The sequence below is a fragment of the Artemia franciscana genome, chromosome 16, assembly GCF_032884065.1.
Source record: "Artemia franciscana chromosome 16, ASM3288406v1, whole genome shotgun sequence".
NCBI lineage: Eukaryota > Metazoa > Arthropoda > Branchiopoda > Anostraca > Artemiidae > Artemia > Artemia franciscana.
Window position 1 is genome coordinate 15594834 of NC_088878.1, and position 19805 is coordinate 15614638.

The 19805-nt window shown below is 36.3% G+C and overlaps 1 protein-coding gene and 1 long non-coding RNA gene across 2 annotated transcripts in view; one reads left to right on the forward strand and one right to left on the reverse strand.

Moving 5' to 3' along the window:
* LOC136037124 (collagen alpha-2(IV) chain-like) overlaps positions 1–19805 on the reverse strand; it is a 131166-nt gene that overhangs the window by 15380 nt on the left and 95981 nt on the right. The window contains exons 15-21 of the mRNA XM_065719609.1: positions 12567–12833; positions 11544–11669; positions 9871–9988; positions 7012–7117; positions 4874–5140; positions 2989–3160; positions 1057–1308 (exon numbers count right to left, since the gene is read on the reverse strand). Of these exons, the coding sequence (XP_065575681.1) occupies positions 1057–1308; positions 2989–3160; positions 4874–5140; positions 7012–7117; positions 9871–9988; positions 11544–11669; positions 12567–12833 (1308 nt within the window). The remainder of the gene's footprint in view (positions 1–1056; positions 1309–2988; positions 3161–4873; positions 5141–7011; positions 7118–9870; positions 9989–11543; positions 11670–12566; positions 12834–19805) is intronic.
* Positions 22–19805, forward strand: part of LOC136037130 (uncharacterized) — a 70235-nt gene continuing 50451 nt past the window's right edge. Inside the window, exon 1 of the long non-coding RNA XR_010619871.1 lies at positions 22–378. This is a non-coding gene — a long non-coding RNA (uncharacterized LOC136037130). The remainder of the gene's footprint in view (positions 379–19805) is intronic.

The window sequence follows — 19805 nt, forward strand, 5'->3', positions numbered from 1 at the left end:
TTTTTTAGTCCTTCGGTTTTTATTGTTCCAACGTAAGACAAAAACTTATGCAATCACTTTACTGCTAAAATTTAGTTTTATATATCTGCTGAACTACATTTAAGAAATTTGCTTGGAACATTGTTAAGATTGAAAAATCAGATGAAAATACGTCTGAACCGTGCGAAACTTGAAAGATCATTTTTACACAAATTTACTTCATTCTTTAAGAATCATCTGATGAGAATGATTGTATTTTAATGATGAGAATGATTGTTCGTGAAATTTTGGAACCAAGCTCATATACATCAGGGTATATTCCTGGATGCATTTAAAAGAGTTGGAGCGTAGATGTTTGAGCCAGAAGATCACGGTCTTGTGGTGACCACTGCTTGTAACGTAAGTTATTTCAGTTGTTCGAACACATGCTGTGCAGCATAAACTAATGATTAGCTTAATATATCTTTGTTCAATAGTCTGCGTATTTTTTTTTCGAAAGTGTTTTAAAGGTTAATATCAGCCATTTATTAGTGATAGTATTTTTTTTTATATATTAGTATTTAGTTTGGCCAGTAGACAGTCATTCCTAGTTGAATGTTATCTATTCCTTGTTCAACATTCATCATATCTAATATTATCTATCCTTGTTCATCATTCCCCACAGTGGCGTCTATGAGGGGGGGGGCTGGCTTTCGCCACCTATATTCGAACTTCCTGGCGTTGAAAAATTACCTTTTTTGCAGGGAGGGGGATTTCATTGGAAAATGTTTCTTTCTCGATATTTTCATGGAAAATGGCTTTTTTGGTATTTTCATCCAAAATGTCTGTTTTGGTATTTTTTTTTAATGAAAAATTGAAAAAATTACAAATTCCCCCCCCTCCCTTTAGACTTTGTAAAATACATTTTCTGCCCCTCTCCACGTATTTCTTAATTGTCTCCAACGTCCCCAGATCCAATTTCTAGACACGCCGTTGCGTTTAATATTTGGATTTTGTTTATATATTGGCCGGCACTTCTTTATAAATCCAAATTAACTCAAAATTACACTCACCGAGTTAATACTATTTGACACTTACCCTTTGCACCCTTAGATCCATCCAAGCCAGGAGGTCCCATGTCTCCTATGAGGCCTCGTTCTCCTTTTTCTCCTGGACGTCCACTTCTACCAGGGAAACCTGGAGTACCCTTGTCTCCTTTTTCACCGTCAAAGCCTTGAGGTCCCTCCTCTCCTTTCTGTCCCTTAGGTCCTGCTGGTCCAGGTGGTCCTAAAGGACCTGGCTCGCCCTTTTCACCGTCAGTTCCATCTCGTCCGTCTAAACCAGGTGGTCCTAAAATCAATTGTAGTCTTAATTATCTCCTTAGTAATGTAATGGAACCTCTATCTAAGTTAAGCGAATTAAGTCGTCGATTACTAGGCTACTTGAAAGGCAATACCACCTCAACACCCTTTATATACGTCCCCACTCAACGCCATCTTTTATTCCCTGACGAAGGTCCGCTCTGCATGAGCAATTCCTTCTTTCTCTTTTTTCCATTTTTATAGGGTTGGCAACTGAGTTATAATAAATATCTCCGAGAAAAATAAAAATCTTGTATATCCATACATAAAATATCTTGTAACACCTATATATTGTCTTATATATATATTATTTATAACCTTTTTAACCAGCTAATTTATGCGAAGACATATTTAGAATTTGATAAGCTTTCAACTGTCCTTTTAGCCGTTTAGGTAAGCTTATTTTTACCGTAAAACGTTTAACTTGCTAATCTATAATTGTAGCATACTATTCGAAGTTGCCAACTAAAAAATGTTAGTGAAGAATGTAAAACAAAAATACAGTGCAAAAAATGAAAAAGAAACGCGAACAAACAGATGTCTACATTACACACGGTAGACTTTCAGGAATATGCAATATTCCTGATATTCTGATAGGAAATTTGCTCAATAGTAACCCCTTCCCTTATTAAATCAGTACCTTTTTCTGTTTTTGCTATTATTTTTAAAATTATTCTTTATCAGTATCTCTTAGAAAACTCGTGTGTTAGTTAGATTCAAGTTAATGCTGAGACAATAATCTATATATTACTCACGAAAGAACATTTGATTTACAGTGCAAAACATAAATGAAACAGAAACAAAACAGATGCCCAAAGAGGAAGACATCTACAGCTGACGCAGTAGACTGGAGATACAAATATATGCCAGACGAATACAGTAGATATCATTTTCCTAGCTCTTGGCAAGTTCAATTACTGCTAAAATTATGCTCAAAGTTACAGAAAAATGTAAAATTCAGAAATAGCTGTTATATTCTCAAGTATGTTGAGTACTTGTGAACAAATATTACAGGCCGGGAACTAGTAGTTAGCAATAAATCATTCTCTTTCTGCGTATCAATTCTACTATTAAACATCATGTTTAACTAAGGATGAAGCGACAGCTTCAATCTAGCAATATTAATACTGATAGCATATTAGAACCATTCTCTTGCAAGAAAAACATTTCTTTTTGCTCACAAGGATCAAAGACTCAACAAAGAAAACAACTGATCAAGCCCCGATTAATCATGATTAATTATTATTATTTCCTCTTTTTTCTTATTACTTTTGACTTATTGACTTAACGCTTTTTTATTATTAGCATTCTCTGTTTTATTTACTGTAGTTACTTGTTACATAATTTTCAGGACTAATTTATGAAATCAAAGCTAAATATTATGTATTTTTGCTCTCATTATTTGTGAGGATGGCAGTATTGTATTTTAATGATTTTTCATTTACAGATTATGGTTAGGAAGTAGGGACTAATTTTTTTTTCATTTACAAGTGGTTCTGTTTATTCTTAGAGTTAATTAGGAAGGAAGAAGAAATAACACAATTCACAAATAGTGTTGGTGAAATAATTTTTTTGCTGCATTCTTTCATGGTTTGTATCTTCTCTAGTAACTTATCATATTTGGCTGGACGTATTTCAATTCCAGATTAAAATATCTTTTTACACTTACCATCTCTACCTCTGTCACCCTTGGCACCGTCAACTCCTGGGAAACCAGTGTCACCCTTTCGTCCTGGTGTACCTGGAAATCCATCTCTTCCTGATAGACCTTTCTCTCCTTTTGGTCCTGGCAGTCCGTCAAGACCATCTGTTCCTGGTGGACCAGTCAAACCACGATCGCCCTAACAGACAAGCAGTGTAAAAAAAGATAAGAAATCAGCTATTAATTTCGTCTTTACAAAAAAAAATTATGAAAGGAAAATTTATAGTAGATTATTTTCCAAGAAGTCTATCTTTCAAGGTAGACTGCAAGGTATCTCTATTTCAAGGTATGTTTTGTGATTATCTATAAGAAACGAAACTATATTATTGAACGACAAGGGCAGACGTTCATTTGAGTTTCTGGACCGACTATGTGGCTCTTTAGCTTTTGTAATCGAACAAGATCATTGCTACCAACTTTGCAAATGTTAACATCAATACAAATATGTTGGTATCACATAATGGTGAATATCGGTAACGAAAAGGCTAGGTGATGTCCGCTTTGTTAATGAATTTTTAGTGTAAAAACTGGAAAGTTTAAAGCAAAGCAAAAAATTTATTAGATTCTGATGACGTCATTTTTGGTGGTTGATAAAATGGGGTAGGGGTTGGGGTTGGTTTGGAAATGGGAACTCGAAAAAAATTCCCATATTCTACCATCTTCACATCTTACCATCTCACATCTTCACTTTTCTTTTACCGTGCTGATTTACCCATTTACAACCACACGGGCAGGAACGTAGGGAGGGCAGTTTCAGGAGAGGAGGAATCTTAAAAAAGTCTCAGAAATGGGTAAATTATTTAGAAAATATAAAAATATAAGAATTGTAAAAAAATATGACATTCGGGAAGGAGAGGGTGCCTGCAGCCACCAATACCCAATATAGACCACATCCATGTCATCTACGTTATTTTTATTCATTTCTTATGGTACCAAAATTAGCAAACTATGCCACAGATAGTAGATACTTTCGAATTTCTTGAATACTGAATTTAGCCGACTACTTCCTCGACATCAGATCCCAAAGGGCGTCAACCCCGTATCAAAGGAACAGATTTTAGTTGGAACAAGTTTTTACAAATGAATTTTTATTTTGATTGTTGTTATACTTTCTATGGAAAATTTGAGAAGTCATCGCATATTTGATAGTATTACCCGACTCTCCAAAAATTTGGTTGGCATATATTTCTTAGCGAATTTCTGTTTGTCAACATTTAGTGTTCCATGTGCCAAAAATTGTTTGCTGCAAACAGGGTAGTAGAAAAAGCAATAATGGCCGATTTGACTGTCAGAAGCTCTGGGATAAAACTGACCACAAAATTTAACATAAACTATTCTACAGATATTCAAGACTACAATGCGGCCAAAAAACCGTCGAATTATGAAAATTTTGGATGTTAGGTCCTGTTTAGTACCGATATTTGTACCTCGAATGCATATATCTATTCTGTAGTATTTTACTATTTCTAATTTTGGCCTTTAATGTCATTTTTTCATCTTTTTCTTTATATAAGGACAAAATCTCTAGCCTACCCAAGAAGCAGAGCTTGTCTAAGTCGGGAGTCGAACTTTAAGAACTTTAGAAAAAGAACTTTTAGAGAGTTAGCAAGTCAGATCTCGGTTAGGTTATGCATATTTTTTGCAAAACATAAAAACTTAAGAGGTATTAATAAAAAAAACGAAAAAGCTAAAATAATTAAATAAAATGTTTGAATTCTACTCTTGTTACAGTTTTTTTCTTTTGCTGACTTGCTCTATATTCCTTTATGTTTGAGTTCCTTTAGTCAGCACTTTTGCTTATCTTCAACTGATATTATGGTGAATAATTATTTTTACTAAAATATTCGATTACCTTATCGCCTTTCACCCCTGGGAATCCAGGGAAGCCAATTTCTCCTTTTTGACCTGGTATGCCATCCCTTCCTGGAAGTCCAGGTGAACCTCTGTCTCCTTTCTGGCCCGAATTCCCTGGTAAACCTATTCCTGGTAGACCTTGATCACCTTTAGGACCAGGAAGGCCGTCAATGCCTGGTTCACCGGGAATACCACGTGGTCCTGGGAGACCTGGCTCTCCTTTATCTCCTTTGTCTGATGATCTTCCAGCTTCTCCTTTACCACCCTATAAATACAGACTGTCATTTGTACAACTACAATTAGTGGCTACTGAGCCCATAAACATACAAAGTTTTCTAGGTGCCAGGTAGAAAGCTTTATATCACTTTTTTACGTTAAATATTTGTCATTGTAGTCTATGATCTATTTATTAACTCTTTTTTTCAGTGTTTTACTCTTTTAATTCTTAGTTCCGTCTCAGTCCTCGTTTTTTTACGTCTGTCGCGTAGGTCAATAACCATGGCGGAAGAACATACCAGAAAAGATATCAAGGAATCATTAGCCAAAATTTTTAGAGCAAAAATTAAAGAAAAAATTGACAAGCGATTGACCAATGACCCTTCCAGAAGTAGCGTCGCATTGTTTATGGGTAGGAGTAGACTTAAAAAAAAGAGGGCGGTGCTCAAGTAATGGGATTGTGATTTCACCTAGGCAGAACTGATGACAAAGAAGAAACGTTGGTTAAGTAGAGATTTTTAGATTTAGACTCAATATAAAAAAACTTTTCGCTATTTTGTTTCAAACCTTTGTCTAATTGATTAACTCTCAATATTTTAACATCCAAAATATATGATGGGCTATGGATCTCTGGTTAAGAATCTGCAGCCAAAAACAAACTTGACAAGAGTCAGGGTTTCCGATATGTTTTGGATAAAATGTGGAATTCATCCGGTTCTATTGACACTCTGGGCCCAAAAAAATATGACAATTTGTGGATAAAATAAATAATGTCAGTCAAAATCTAATAGTTTTAAAAGAAGCTTGGTTCAAAAGAAGTACGTACTATATTTTGGTGTAATTTTTCTTTACGTGTTTTTGCATTGTAATAAATAAAAATGCGTTATTTTTCCATGTGGCTACTGTGGCTAGAAGTAAAATTTATAGAGTGAAGTTTTACAAATATCGAAATTACCTTCGTTTCCTTAAAATTAAAGCTGAAATATTAACTGTGTAGTAAAAATAGCAACAAAGAAATAATGATATTTCAGAAATTACCCTAATAGTGTAGATGAGACAATTTTGTCTTCATTGTCATTCATTATATGTGAAAAAACCACGTGTTCGGAAAAGAAATAATAAATGTAAAACTACAACTGGGCTAAAGTGATTTGAATTTTTAAAATTTTCACGTTACTTTTTAAAAGGAGGAAGCAGTGGCATGTTGCAGTTTTTTCACAGTTACTGGTTTTTTATCGCACACCTCTGTTAAGAATAGAGGTTGTATTGAATCCTCAAAAAATTACTAAGAAAATCCATCCTAACTTTATTGTCTCCTCAAAAAATTACTAAGAAAATCCGTCCTAACGTTAAGAAAAAACTATTTCTTAAAGTTAAAACTTAAAGTTAAAGTTAAAACATACCATTTCTTAAAAGAAAAAAGTTAAGAACACCTTAGATGTGATCCCAGATGTCACAATTAGATTTCCCAAATCATAAACTACTTTCCTCGAAGAATATTAATCTGCGATTAATATTAAATGCGAGTAACATTAAATGAGGAAGTTTAAAAAATGAAGGAGAAGTTAAAAAATGAGAAATATGTTGAATGAGGAAGTTCCAATCAATGGGAAGCTAAACGAGGCCGATTTATAAGATCAAACAAAGATTATTTGAATTTAAAATTTGGCTCAGTAAGACACCTTTATTATTAGACGGGAAGGCCAAAATTAAAGAAGTGTGACTGGAAAATTACTTGCCGTATGGCCTTCTTTTTTGACCGATTGACTTGTAAGAGCGCCATAAGTTGATTCACGAGAACCTCAGAGCCTTTGTTAGGAAACAAAGGTATCATCAAAAAACTTAAATTACATATTTTGTCATAGGAGTGATGACAGTTAGGCACACTAGCTTTTTAAGGCTGGAAGTATAGATTTATACCTTGTCACCTTGAGGTCCTCTGTCACCCTTATCACCGTCTCTTCCTCTGGGTCCAGGAGCCCCATCTGCGCCTCGTGGGCCCGTGTCTCCTTTTTGTCCTCGATCACTGAAATAAGTAAATAATGTTTCAATGAAGGATTTTATTTTTGAGCCAGATTAATCCCAACCTCTTTTCCCAAATTGACGTTTTCAAATATGTCACTGGCATGAAATCATTTATAAAAGTGATTTTAACCTTAAAAATTGCGAAGTTGCCTTCAGAATGCTACCACTTTCAAGAGGGATACTGTTCAGATGTCCTCTGCCAGAATACAATATTCAAAATCTAATATGTCCTCGTAAAATAATGATTTCTTTTTGGAACGGGAGAAGCAGAAGAATGTGCAGAATTTATCAATAGGATCTCAGGATCTCAGATCGGATCTCAGAAGGTATTGCAGATGAAAAAAAAATTCTGACCACAACTGGTCTCACTATTTCGAGGTTAGCGAGGTCCATCCCTAACTCAAATGGAATTTTTGTTTAAATACTAGGTTTTGGCAGAGGACATCCGCGTTGTCGTTATTTTTTTCGGCCCATGCTGACGCAATGTGACTACACCTTGGTTTGAATATTGATCAACCTTATGATAAATTACAATCACAAAGGACCTTCAAAAGGAACAGTGCCAGGATGAAGGTGAACTTGGGGTCGGTTTTGAGACAGTGGGGAGTATGGGATTGCATGCTAAAATAGTTTGATTGATAAAAGGAAATTGTACTAAGAACATAAATAAAATCAATTGTTTGACTTGGCTTCTTTAAAAATAGCTGTCGTTTAAGCAGATCCAAATAATTTATGAAGGTAGAACACGAGAGTGAATGATACATAGTGCTCGCAAGAAAACGAAATAAAAATATTCGAATTATCAAACAATAATACAGTAGGCATGATTAATTATAGTCAGAGATAATATTAAACAATTTGGTAACTGGGGTTTCCTTTAAGCTCATATATTGCTCAAAAAAGAACTAAAGATAGAATTTCGCTAAAAAGAAAACAAATTGTGTAATGCCGAAGACGTGCAGTAAGTCTATCCAGTTATCAAACAGTTCGTGGTAACGAACTGTAGTAAGGAGCGACCCGGCTCAATAGTAACCAAAACTCTAAAAATGGAATTTTGATACCAATACCTCCATCAAAAGGATCGCATTTTAATGCTGATTTTAAATATATACGTTTCATCAAGTTTAGTCTTACCCATCAAAAGTTACGAGCCTGAGAAAATTTGCGTTATTTTAGAAAATAGGGGGAAACGCCCCCTAAAAGTCATATAATCTTAACGAAAATCACACCATCAGATTCAGCGTATCAGAGAACCCTACTGTAGAAGTTTCAAGCTCCTATCTACAAAAATGTGGAATTTTGTATTTTTTGCCAGAAGGCAGATCACGTTATTTGTTTTTTTGTTTTTTTTTTCCCAGGGGTGATCGTATCGACCCAGTTGTCCTAGAATGTTGCAAGGGGGCTCATTCTAACGGAAATGAAAAGTTCTAATGCCCTTTTTAAGTGACCAAAAAAATTGGAGGGCACCTAGGCCCCCTCCCACGCTAATTATTTTACCAAAGTCAACGGATCAAAATTCTGAGATAGCCATTTTATTCAGCGTAGTCGAAAAATCTTATAACTATGTCTTTGGGGACGAATTACTCCCCCATAGTCCCCATAGGAGGGGCAACATGTTACAAACTTTGACCAATGCTTACATATAGTAATGGTTATTGGGAAGTGTACAGGCGTTTTCAGGAGGATTTTTTTGGTTGGGGGAGGGGTTGAGAAGAGGGGGATATTCTGGGGGAACTTTCCATCGATAATTTGTCATGGGGGAAGAAAATCTCCATGAAAGGAGCGCAGGATTTACTAGCATTATTTAAAAAAAAACAATGAAAAAATAAATATGAAAAAGTTCTTTCAGCTGGAAGTAAGGAACAGCATTAAAACTTAAAACAAACAGAAATCATTACCCATTTGAGGGGCTCACCTCCTCCTAATACCTCGCTCTTTACGCTAAAGTATTTTTAGTAATTTCAACTATTTATTCTACGGCTTTTGTGATTCTGGGGTCATTCTTAATGAATTGGGACAAAATTTAAGCTTTAGTGTAAAGAGCGAGGATCTGACAAGGGGGCGAACCCCCTCATATATGTAATAAAAATATGAGAATACAAAAGTTCTTTACGTAAGCTAATTTATAAGTTACGTAAATCTTTTACTAATAAAAATATTTGTAAAAAATTAAAAGTTCTAGTTGCCTTTTTAATTAACCAAAAAATCGGAGGGCAACTAGGCTTTCTCCCCCGCTCTTTTTTTCTCAAAATCATTCGATCAAAATTATGAGAAAGCCATTTAGCCAAAAAAAAAAAAAAAAATATGCAAATTTCGTTTTAATTATTCCTCTGCGGAGAGCCAAAATCAAAACATGCATTGATTCAAAAACGTTCAGAAATTAAATAAAAAAAAGCAACAGTATAATATAATAGTGTGTATTAATATTTAATAGCATTTAGTAGTTTATACTGTATGTAATTAATATGTAAATACAGTAATCTATAATAGATGGGTAGATTTCGCATACACTTCGAAAATTTGTGAGATTTGAGCTTGAATTCAGAAAATTAATTTCAGTAAGACAACGCTTTAAAATCAGGATCAGTAACCAAATCAGACGGATAGTCTGATTCTTCAATTTAGTCATGAGTTTTTCCAATTAGATGGGATAGTCATGTTCTTAGTTAGTAAGCTACACTAAAATAACAAAAAATTTTGAACTAAACTTTCGAGGTAACTGAATTTAATAAGATAGTGTCCATGACAACATACCCTGTTCTTCCCATTGGTCCAGGGGGGCCTTCTGGTCCCTCTGGTCCTGGTGGCCCTGGTAAACCTTTCTCACCGATTGGTCCTTCTCTTCCGTCCAAACCTGGCTCACCAGGGATCCCTAAAAAGTAAAAAGCTTAAAAAAAAGCCCTTCAGAAATTGGTTATGATTCCAGATTAATTATTACCTGTATGTTCTAAATCGATCGTTAATGCCACAAATGCATATTATCTTACTACATGAACTAGGGAGAAGTGGTATCGATTTCTTGACTAGAATATTACTTCTTTTATCTTCTTTTTTTTTCAAGGCGTAGATTTGAATTGAGGCGTAAATCACAAATTGTTCAATTAGCTTATCTTCAATCAAAGGTTTGTCGAAAGTCCAATTAACAGTTATTTGAATAGTAAACGGAAACTAAATAAATCATTTTGCTTTAACATTAAAATTTAGCGGTAAAATCATTTTGAGAATCTGAAAACTTTCCAAAAACCGATTCCGATCCTAAGAAATTTTGAGTTTTCCAATTAATTGTGTTATTACTAGAGTCAAATCTCCTTAGAGTGGCCAGGGACTGCAAAACAATGGAGAAAAGGGCAGAAAATTATTCTATTTTAAAGCTACCCATCTAAAATAATTTTAGTAACATCTACGACTGCGTTTAAGTTACAAATAATAACAAAAATGGGAGAGAAAGAGAGAAGGAAACAGTATCATCAATTGTTATCATTTGACTAAAACTTGTTACTCATTTACCCATACTTCTATTGTTATATATTTAGATCAGCCTAAAAATTGGTATAATTATTTTTATTGGTTACCATGATTTCCCAGATTAAAAGCAAGTGTAATTGAAAAAGTTCATTGTATACCTCTCTAAAAGTGGTTGCCCTGTTTGCACAGGAGGTTTTTGACAGTAAGGCTTTCTCCTAGAGCACTTTTTCGAGTTGCAAAATTGGAAAAAAAGGGCATAAAATTATTTTATTTGGCACTACTACTTTGTAATCTTAAAAAGTGTAGCAAAATTCCCTGATCAAAAGGTTCTACAAGCAATACCAACAAAAGAGAGAGACTAAGGGAGCGAGTGATTGGCAGAGAAAGAAAGAGGTTTGAGACAAAAGATTGCTCAAAATCAAATAATTGGTTTATTTCCTGTCAGTTTTAATTTTTGGAATGTATGGCAAATTGCACTGTTTCTTTTCCGACAGGAAAGAGAATGTAAAAGGTGATTACGTCAGTAAACGTAGACAGGAATATTAACAGCCTTTGACAGAGGTGAACACTACCTGAATTGCATAAATCTCACTGGAGAAGTTGACTTCTGTCAGTGGGCTTCTGCAATCAAAGGGGGCTTTTTTATGCTTAAAGCCAAGTGAGTAACGCCTACAGTTTAAGGAGTTGGTAAGATTACCCTATTATGTCCTAAGTCTGGCATTTTGTCGCTTTGTCTTGGGGGTGGGGAAGGTTATTTTTGTCCTGTTTTTGAGAACGGGGCAGCATGTTTTTTTTCTGGTCCTCAAAAAAGAGTATCCGTTACGGTTTTTTTTTCTTTTTATGTCAGTTGTCCGACAGGCTCTTTGGCGAGTACGAAATAAAATATTAAGTCCTTACAGAGTCTACAGACTTTTCAAATAGACGAGGATTAATTTATGAATCTAAGATACAGTAAAACTTACCTGGCATTCCAGGAGGACCTTGTATGCCCTTTTGCCCAGGAAAGCCAGTTGGACCAGTGTCGCCTTTCATACCTGGGAAACCTGGTAAACCAGGACGACCAGCGTCTCCAGGCAAACCAGAATCACCTAAAAATTAATTAATAAATCAGTAAAAAATAGCATATGACATATTTAGTGAAGAGTCAGTCATCGATGTCAGGTCAAATTCAACTTGATTATCGCATTAAATCATTTTCATTGTGGCTACGCTCTCTTAAGGTTGGCATAAATAAACATTAGTTTTTCGCGGAAATGAAGTATTGTTCTTGTCAGTATTTTTTTTTAAAGAAAAAGTGGAAGAAAGATTGGATGCAAAAAAAGCTTTGCTGCTAAAAGGTGTGTCAAAAAAGGCAGTGTGCGAACAACCTTATTTATATATTAACTCAAAAATTCAAGATAATCTAATATAGACGAGAATAATAATGTTTAGTAATGTGAAAGTTGAATAAATTATTACATTAAACTCAGACAAAAGCCATCCTGAGAAGGGCATGCAGCCCTTCAAACATCACATTAACTAATGCATTGGCAGTTTTCTCGAACTATTTACCCTTCTCTGACTTCTCAGCAATTATTCTAAGTTTTCGAAGTTCTGCAGGCTGTTTTTAAAGGTTGACTGCTGAAAAACATCGAGTTAAGACAAAATTTCAATTCTAAATTAAGAAATCAAATAATTTTTTCTATCTATTAGATTGAATGTAAAGTGTCTGACATTAAACGGTTTTATACAAGAATTGGTAGAATAGTTGAAAATTTCCTTTCTGTGATCTTTTTCATAGGAACTATTTGACAGTTAAATTAAAAGCTAAAAGTAATATAGACTTGCACATAAAATACTTCAAGAAATGGTAGCTACTTCAGTATCTTTCAGCAGTTTTGTTAAATATCTGAACTATGTCCTACAGTGTGTGGGAAACAGTATTGGTGTAGCAAGAGGTAGTTTTTAGCAGGGGTGATATTTTTAACGGGATGATAATGACTCACCTTTCGATCCCTTTGGTCCTTGAGGACCTAAAGGTCCTGGCGGCCCGATTGGTCCAAGATCACCTTTGTCACCTTTCATACCCGGTAAGCCTTTGAGCCCAGGAGGTCCAATATCTCCCTTGGCACCTGGATTGCCAGTAGGTCCAGGAAGGCCAAGGGCGCCAGGTTTCCCAGCCAGACCTGGAAGACCCTTTTCTCCTTTTTCACCTGAGTATCCTGGATTACCTTTCGGCCCGTATTGTGGAATACCTGCTTCACCCTTTTGACCTGTAATAAGTAAGAAACCGAGTTATAATCACATTAATGGTATAAAAAGAGATTTATAGATAAATGGCTGTTATCAGCTGGACGATATCAGAAAATCACACAACGACAACGCGAAAACTACCCTATTCTACGACCTCATAGCCTAACCTATTAGTCATGCTTTTACGCTTCCTGTCATGATAAATACTAGATAAATGTAGCTTTACTAACACCTGCATTAACAACAACAAAAAATTAGCCAAACAAACCAATCATATCATGCTAATATCAAACTATTGTGAGCAAGAACCCTTGAGTGCTAAAAATATGATTTTCAAACAGTTAGTGGAAACGAACTGTACGTAAGGAGTGACCTGCTCAATAGTCACTGAAACTCTAAAAACGGAATTTTGATACCAATAGATAAATCAAAAAATTTGGATTTTTATGCTGATTTCAAATATATAAGTTTCATCAAGTTTAGTCGTACCCGAAAAGTTATGAGCCTGAGAAAACTTGCCTTATTTTCGAAAAAAGAGAGAAACACCCCTTGAAAATCATCGAATCTTGATGGAAATCACACTGTCAGATTCAGCGTATAGGAGAAACTTACTGTAAAGGTTTCAAACTCCTATCCGCAAAATGTGGAATTTTTGTTTTTTTGCCAGTAGAAAGATCAAAGATGCGTGTTTATTTTTTATTATTATTTTTTCTCTAGGGGTGATCGCGTTGACCTAGTGATCCTAGAACAACCCAAGAGGGTTCATTCGAATGGAAATTAAAAATTCTAGTGCCCTTTTAAGTAGCCGAAAAAATGGAGAACAACTAGGCCCCCTCCAATAATCATTTTTTACCGAATTCATCCGATTAAAATTTTGAGATAGACATTTTGTTCAGCATGGTCAAAAAACCTAATAACTACGAGTATAATCCCCCACAGTCACTAGGGGAAGTGCTGCAAGTTATGAAATTTGCCCACAGTTTACATATGGTATTGGTTATTGGGAATTATACAGACGTTTTCAGGGGTATTTTTTATGGTGAGGCAGGTCGGGAGAAGGTGGTTACGTGGAATGATCTTTCCATGGGGGAAGGGACGTTTCTATGGAGAGGGCACCAGATTTCTCAGTATTATTTAAAAAATGATCAGAAATCTATATATATAAAAATAAGTTGTCTGTCTGTGGATGTGTGGATGGATGTGTGGATGGATGTGTCAGGTGACGTCATGTTTCGGCTGACGTCATGAAATTAGTTGCCGTCATTTTTGCTTTGAAGGTGACGTCATTCAAGTTATATAAGACATATGTTCGCCGTCATGTTTCGGCTGACGTCATGAAATTAGCTGCCATCATTTTTGCTTTGAAGGCATCATTTTTGCTTTGAAGGCGTGACGTCATTCAAGTTATATAAGACGGATGTTCGTGTAGAATTCTATTAATGCTTAAGTTTATAATGACTGATGAAGATGCTCAAAGAGTCTATGCCAGAAAACTTGCTGGTGATAGAGAAAGTCAGAAAAGAAAGCGTGCCGAGGAACTACCAGAGCAACGCGAAAGCAGACTTGCTGCTAAAAGAGAAAGTGAAAAAAGAAAGCATGCCGAGGAACTACCAGAGCAACGCAGAAGCAGACTTGCTGCTAAAAGAGAATGTGAAAAAAGAAAGCATGCCGAGGAACTACCAGAGCAACGCAGAAGCAGACTTGCTGCTAAAAGAGAATGTGAAAAAAGAAAGCATGCCGAGGAACTACCAGAGCAACGCGAAAGCAGACTTGCTGCTAAAAGAGAAAGTGAAAAAAGAAAGCATGCCGAGGAACTACCAGAGCAACGCAGAAGCAGACTTGCTGCTAAAAGAGAATGTGAAAAAAGAAAGCATGCCGAGGAACTACCAGAGCAACGCAGAAGCAGACTTGCTGCTAAAAGAGAATGTGAAAAAAGAAAGCATGCCGAGGAACTACCAGAGCAACGCGAAAGCAGACTTGCTGCTAAAAGAGAAAGTGAAAAAAGAAAGCATGCCGAGGAACTACCAGAGCAACGCAGAAGCAGACTTGCTGCTAAAACAGAATGTGAAAAAAGAAGGCGGGCCGAGGAATTACAAGAACAGCAAGAAATCAGGCTTGCTGCTGATAGAGAAAGTAAGAAAAGAAAGCGTGCCGAGGAATCAAAAGACCAGCAGGAAATCAGGCTTGCTGCTGATAGAGAAAGTAAGAAAAGAAAGCGTGCCGAGGAATCAGAGCAATCTGAAAGTTATCGCCTGGCATTCAGGTACAACCCAGTCGATGATTATAGCTTGAGTAGCTGTGTTCAAATCGGGACAATGTCCAAAATTTGTCCCTATTGCAAGGCCTTGAAATTCAATGGTGAAACAATGGGAATGTGTTGCGCCTCAGGAAAAGTTAAACTTCCTCTATTGGCTGCACCACCAGAGCCATTGAAGACTTTCCTTACTGGAACTACGTCAGAATCTAAGCGTTTTTTGTCAAAAATCAGACAATACAACTCATGTTTCCAAATGACGTCGTTTGGAGCCCAAATCGAAAATCCAGATCAATTTATGTCTACTTTTAAAGTAAAAGGGCAAATTTATCATAAAGCAGAGTCCCTTCTACCATTATTAGGCGAGAATCATAAATTTTTACAATTGTACTTCATCAGTGATAGAAATTCTGAATTGAATGCACGTTGCGAAATTTCTCCCAACGTTGAAAGGACAATCGTTTCCCAATTGCAACATCTTTTCCACGAAAATAATAATTTAGTGCGTCTGTTCAAAACAGCCATCGATTTGATGCCTACTGATACTCATAAAATTGTTATTTCCGCTGACAAAACGCCTCCTGGCCAACATGTGCGTAGATACAATGCTCCGACTATCGACGAAGTGGCAATCGTTATGGTCGGTGATCAGTTTTTACCTCGAGATATTATTCTACATAAGCGAAACGCCCAGTTGTTAAGAATTGCTGAAACTCATCGATGCTACGATGCCCTACAATATCCTATCATTTTTTGGGATGGAGCCGACGGCTATCACTTTAATATTAAATTGATGAATCCAGCCACTAACAAAGAAATGAATAAGAAATGCAGTGCAATGCATTATTATTCCTATAGACTAATGATTCGGCAGGATGAAGAAAATTATATTTTAAAATGCCGTGAATTGTTTCACCAATTTGTCGTGGATATGTATGCAAAAATTGAATCAGAACGTTTGCTATATATCCGCCTGAATCAGACCAAGCTCCGCTCTGAACAATACATTCATTTGCGAGATGCAGTTATAAATGACGGTAATACCACAAACGTTGGAAGATTAACAATTTTACCTTCGTCATATGCTGGCAGTCCACGTCATATGCATGAATATGCTCAAGATGCTATTGCGTATGTTCGTCTCTATGGTCGTCCAGATTTATTTATTACATTTACATGTAATCAATCTTGGGACGAGATACTGCAGCTTTTACTTCAAGGACAATCGGCGGTTCATAGGCATGACATTACGGCACGTGTCTTCCGGCAAAAGTTGAAATCACTGATAAACTACCTTGTAAAACATGAAGTGTTTGGGTCAGTGCGATGCTGGATGTACTCAGTGGAATGGCAAAAACGAGGTTTGCCACACGCACATATACTAATCTGGCTACATAAAAAAATTACTTCAAACGAAATTGATGATGTGATTTCCGCTGAAATACCTGATAAAAATGTCGATAAGGGGTTACATGATATTATTGTAAAAAATATGATACATGGACCTTGCGGTGCACTGAACGAAAATTCACCATGCATGGCCAAAGGAAGGTGCACAAAGCAATATCCTCGACTTTTAGTACCCACAACAATTACTGGCAATGATGGTTACCCACAATATAGAAGAAGATCTACTGAAGATGGCGGTAAAACAGCAATAATAAAGAAGCGTAACGGTACCACCATCGAAGTAGATAACCAGTGGGTTGTTCCATATTCCCCTTTATTATCCAAAACATTTAATGCACATATAAACGTTGAATACTGTAACTCCGTAAAGGCAATAAAATATATATGTAAATACGTCAACAAAGGCAGTGACATGGCAGTTTTTGGCTTGCAGTCCGAAATCAAAGATTTCGATGAAATCGTAGAATATCAGGCTGGAAGATACATAAGCAGTAATGAAGCTGTTTGGCGAATTCTTTCATTTCCGATACATGAACGTAGTCCAGCTGTTGTTCACTTAGCGGTACATTTACAGAATGGTCAACGTGTTTATTTCACGGAAACCAACGTGCAACAAAGAGTCCTGAATCCACCGGATACAACATTAACAGCTTTTTTTTCGCTTTGCAAAAATGATTCTTTTGCGAAAAAACTGCTGTATACTGAAGTGCCTTCGTATTACACGTGGAATACTAAAAATAAAGTATTTGAACGTCGAAAACAGGGTAAGTCAGTCGACGGCCAACCTACCATCTTCAAAGATACCACGATAGGAAGACTCTACACCGTTCACCCCAATCAACATGAATGCTTCTTTCTACGCCTGCTTTTGGTGAATGTACCCGGTCCGACATCCTTTGAGTATTTGAGGACTGTAAATGGTACTATACATGACACTTACCGTAGTGCATGCCAAGCTCTGAATTTATTGGAGAATGACCAACACTGGGATAACTGCATCAATGACGCGTGCGAAACGTCAACCCCAAGTCAAATTCGTGCATTGTTTGGCATCATTTTAACAACTTGCTCTCCATCAGCTCCTACAGAGTTATGGGAAAAATATAAGTCAAAAATGTCCGAAGATATACTTCATCGAAAACAGTTAGAGACGTCAGACATGACTTTTGATTTTACACCAGAAATTTATAACTACACTTTAGTTGTTATAGAAGATATTTGCATAAGTATGGCAAACAAACCTCTTCAGGGTTTGGGAATGCCTTCACCTAACCGTATCGCTGCTGTTTCGACATGTGTAGAATTGGATCGTGAACAAAGTTACAGTACGAGTGATCTATTGTCGTATGTACAAAATAACATTTCCAAGTTAACGTCGGAACAAAAAGACATTTATGATACGATAATGCATTGTGTCGATAACAACGTTGGAGAAATTTTCTTTTTGGATGCGCCAGGAGGTACTGGTAAAACGTTTGTGATAAAACTGATTCTGGCATCAATTCGATCTAAAAATGATATAGCGTTGGCAATTGCGTCGTCCGGAATAGCCGCAACATTGCTGCCTGGTAGAAGAACTGCTCATTCCGCTTTGAAATTGCCTCTGAACTTGCATTCTACAGAAACTCCCACGTGCAATATTTCCAAATCATCTGGGATGGGTAAAGTATTGCAGCAATGCAAACTTATTATTTGGGATGAGTGCACAATGGCACACAAAAAATCGCTCGAGGCTCTGGATCAATGCTTGAAAGATTTAAGAGGGAATTCGAAACCCTTTGGCAGCACATTAATATTGCTTGCAGGAGATTTCAGGCAAACATTACCTATAATACCTAGATCAACTCCTGCAGACGAAATGAATGCTTGCCTGAAAAATTCTAATTTATGGGCACACGTAAAAACATTAAAATTAACTACAAATATGCGTGTCCGATTGCAAAACGATGACTCTGGTCAAACATTTTCAGATCAATTGCTAGCAATGGGAAACGGAAAGCTCCCAGTAGACTCAATTTCAGGACGTATACAACTACCTGCTGATTTCTGTAATTTAGTGACGTCCAAAAATGAATTGATTGAAAATATATTTCCGAATATTCTAAAAAATTATAAAAATAATAAATGGCTAAGTGAAAGAGCGATTCTCGCACCCAAGAATATAGACGTCCACGAAATCAACAATATTGTTTTGACCAAGATTCAAGACCAGGCAGTCCTTTACAAGTCAGTCGACACAGTTTTGGAACCAAATGAAGCGGTTAATTATCCATCTGAATTTTTAAATTCCATAGATCTTTCAGGGTTTCCACCACACGTGCTACAACTAAAAATAGGCGTACCAATAATATTGTTACGTAACATAAACCCACCAAAGCTTTGCAATGGCACTCGACTTGCCGTAAAAAAAACAATGGAAAACCTAATAGAGGCCACAATCCTGACAGGGCCTTTTGAGGGTGAGGCTGTTCTTATTCCTCGCATTCCCATGATTCCAACAGATCTGCCTTTTCAATTTAAAAGATTGCAATTCCCAATTCGATTAGCATTTGCAATCACCATTAACAAAGCTCAAGGTCAATCATTAGAAAAATGTGGTATTGATCTTAATACTGATTGTTTTTCCCATGGACAATTGTACGTTGCATGTTCGAGGGTCGGTAAACCTGACAATCTATTTATATGCAGCGAGAATTGGACAGCGAAGAATGTTGTATATTCTCAAGTTTTACGAAGTTAGTTGTATTTCGGAACAGACTGTTGTATATTCACAAGTTTTACGTAGTTAATTTGTATTGTATCTATCTATCTATCTATCTATATAAAAACGAGTTGTGTGTATGCATGTTTGTTTGTTTGTAAAAAGAACGTTTGCATATGACGTCATTATTAGTACATACGGCTTTGTATATGGACAGACAATGGGAAAGCCAAGAATGTTGTATATTCGCAATTTTTACGTAGTTTGAAACACATATATAAATCTATCTATATTCACAGGTGGGACACAGGGACACAACTACAATGGCGCGTAACTAATATGGCGCGTAACTAATATGGCGCGTAACGACTTACGCGCGCGGGGGGGCTTGGGGGGGGCGCGAAGCGCCCCCACCAACTAGGTGTTGGGGTGGCGCGAAGCGCCACCCCAACAGCTAGTTAAATATAAAAACAAGTTTTTTCAACTGAAAGTATGGAGCAACATAAAACTTAAAAACGAACAGAATTTATAACATATATGAGGGGGTTCGTCCCCTAGTCAATACCTCACTTTACGCTAAAGTTTTTTTTAGTATTTTTTATGCTAAAAGTTCTTTTTTCGACAATA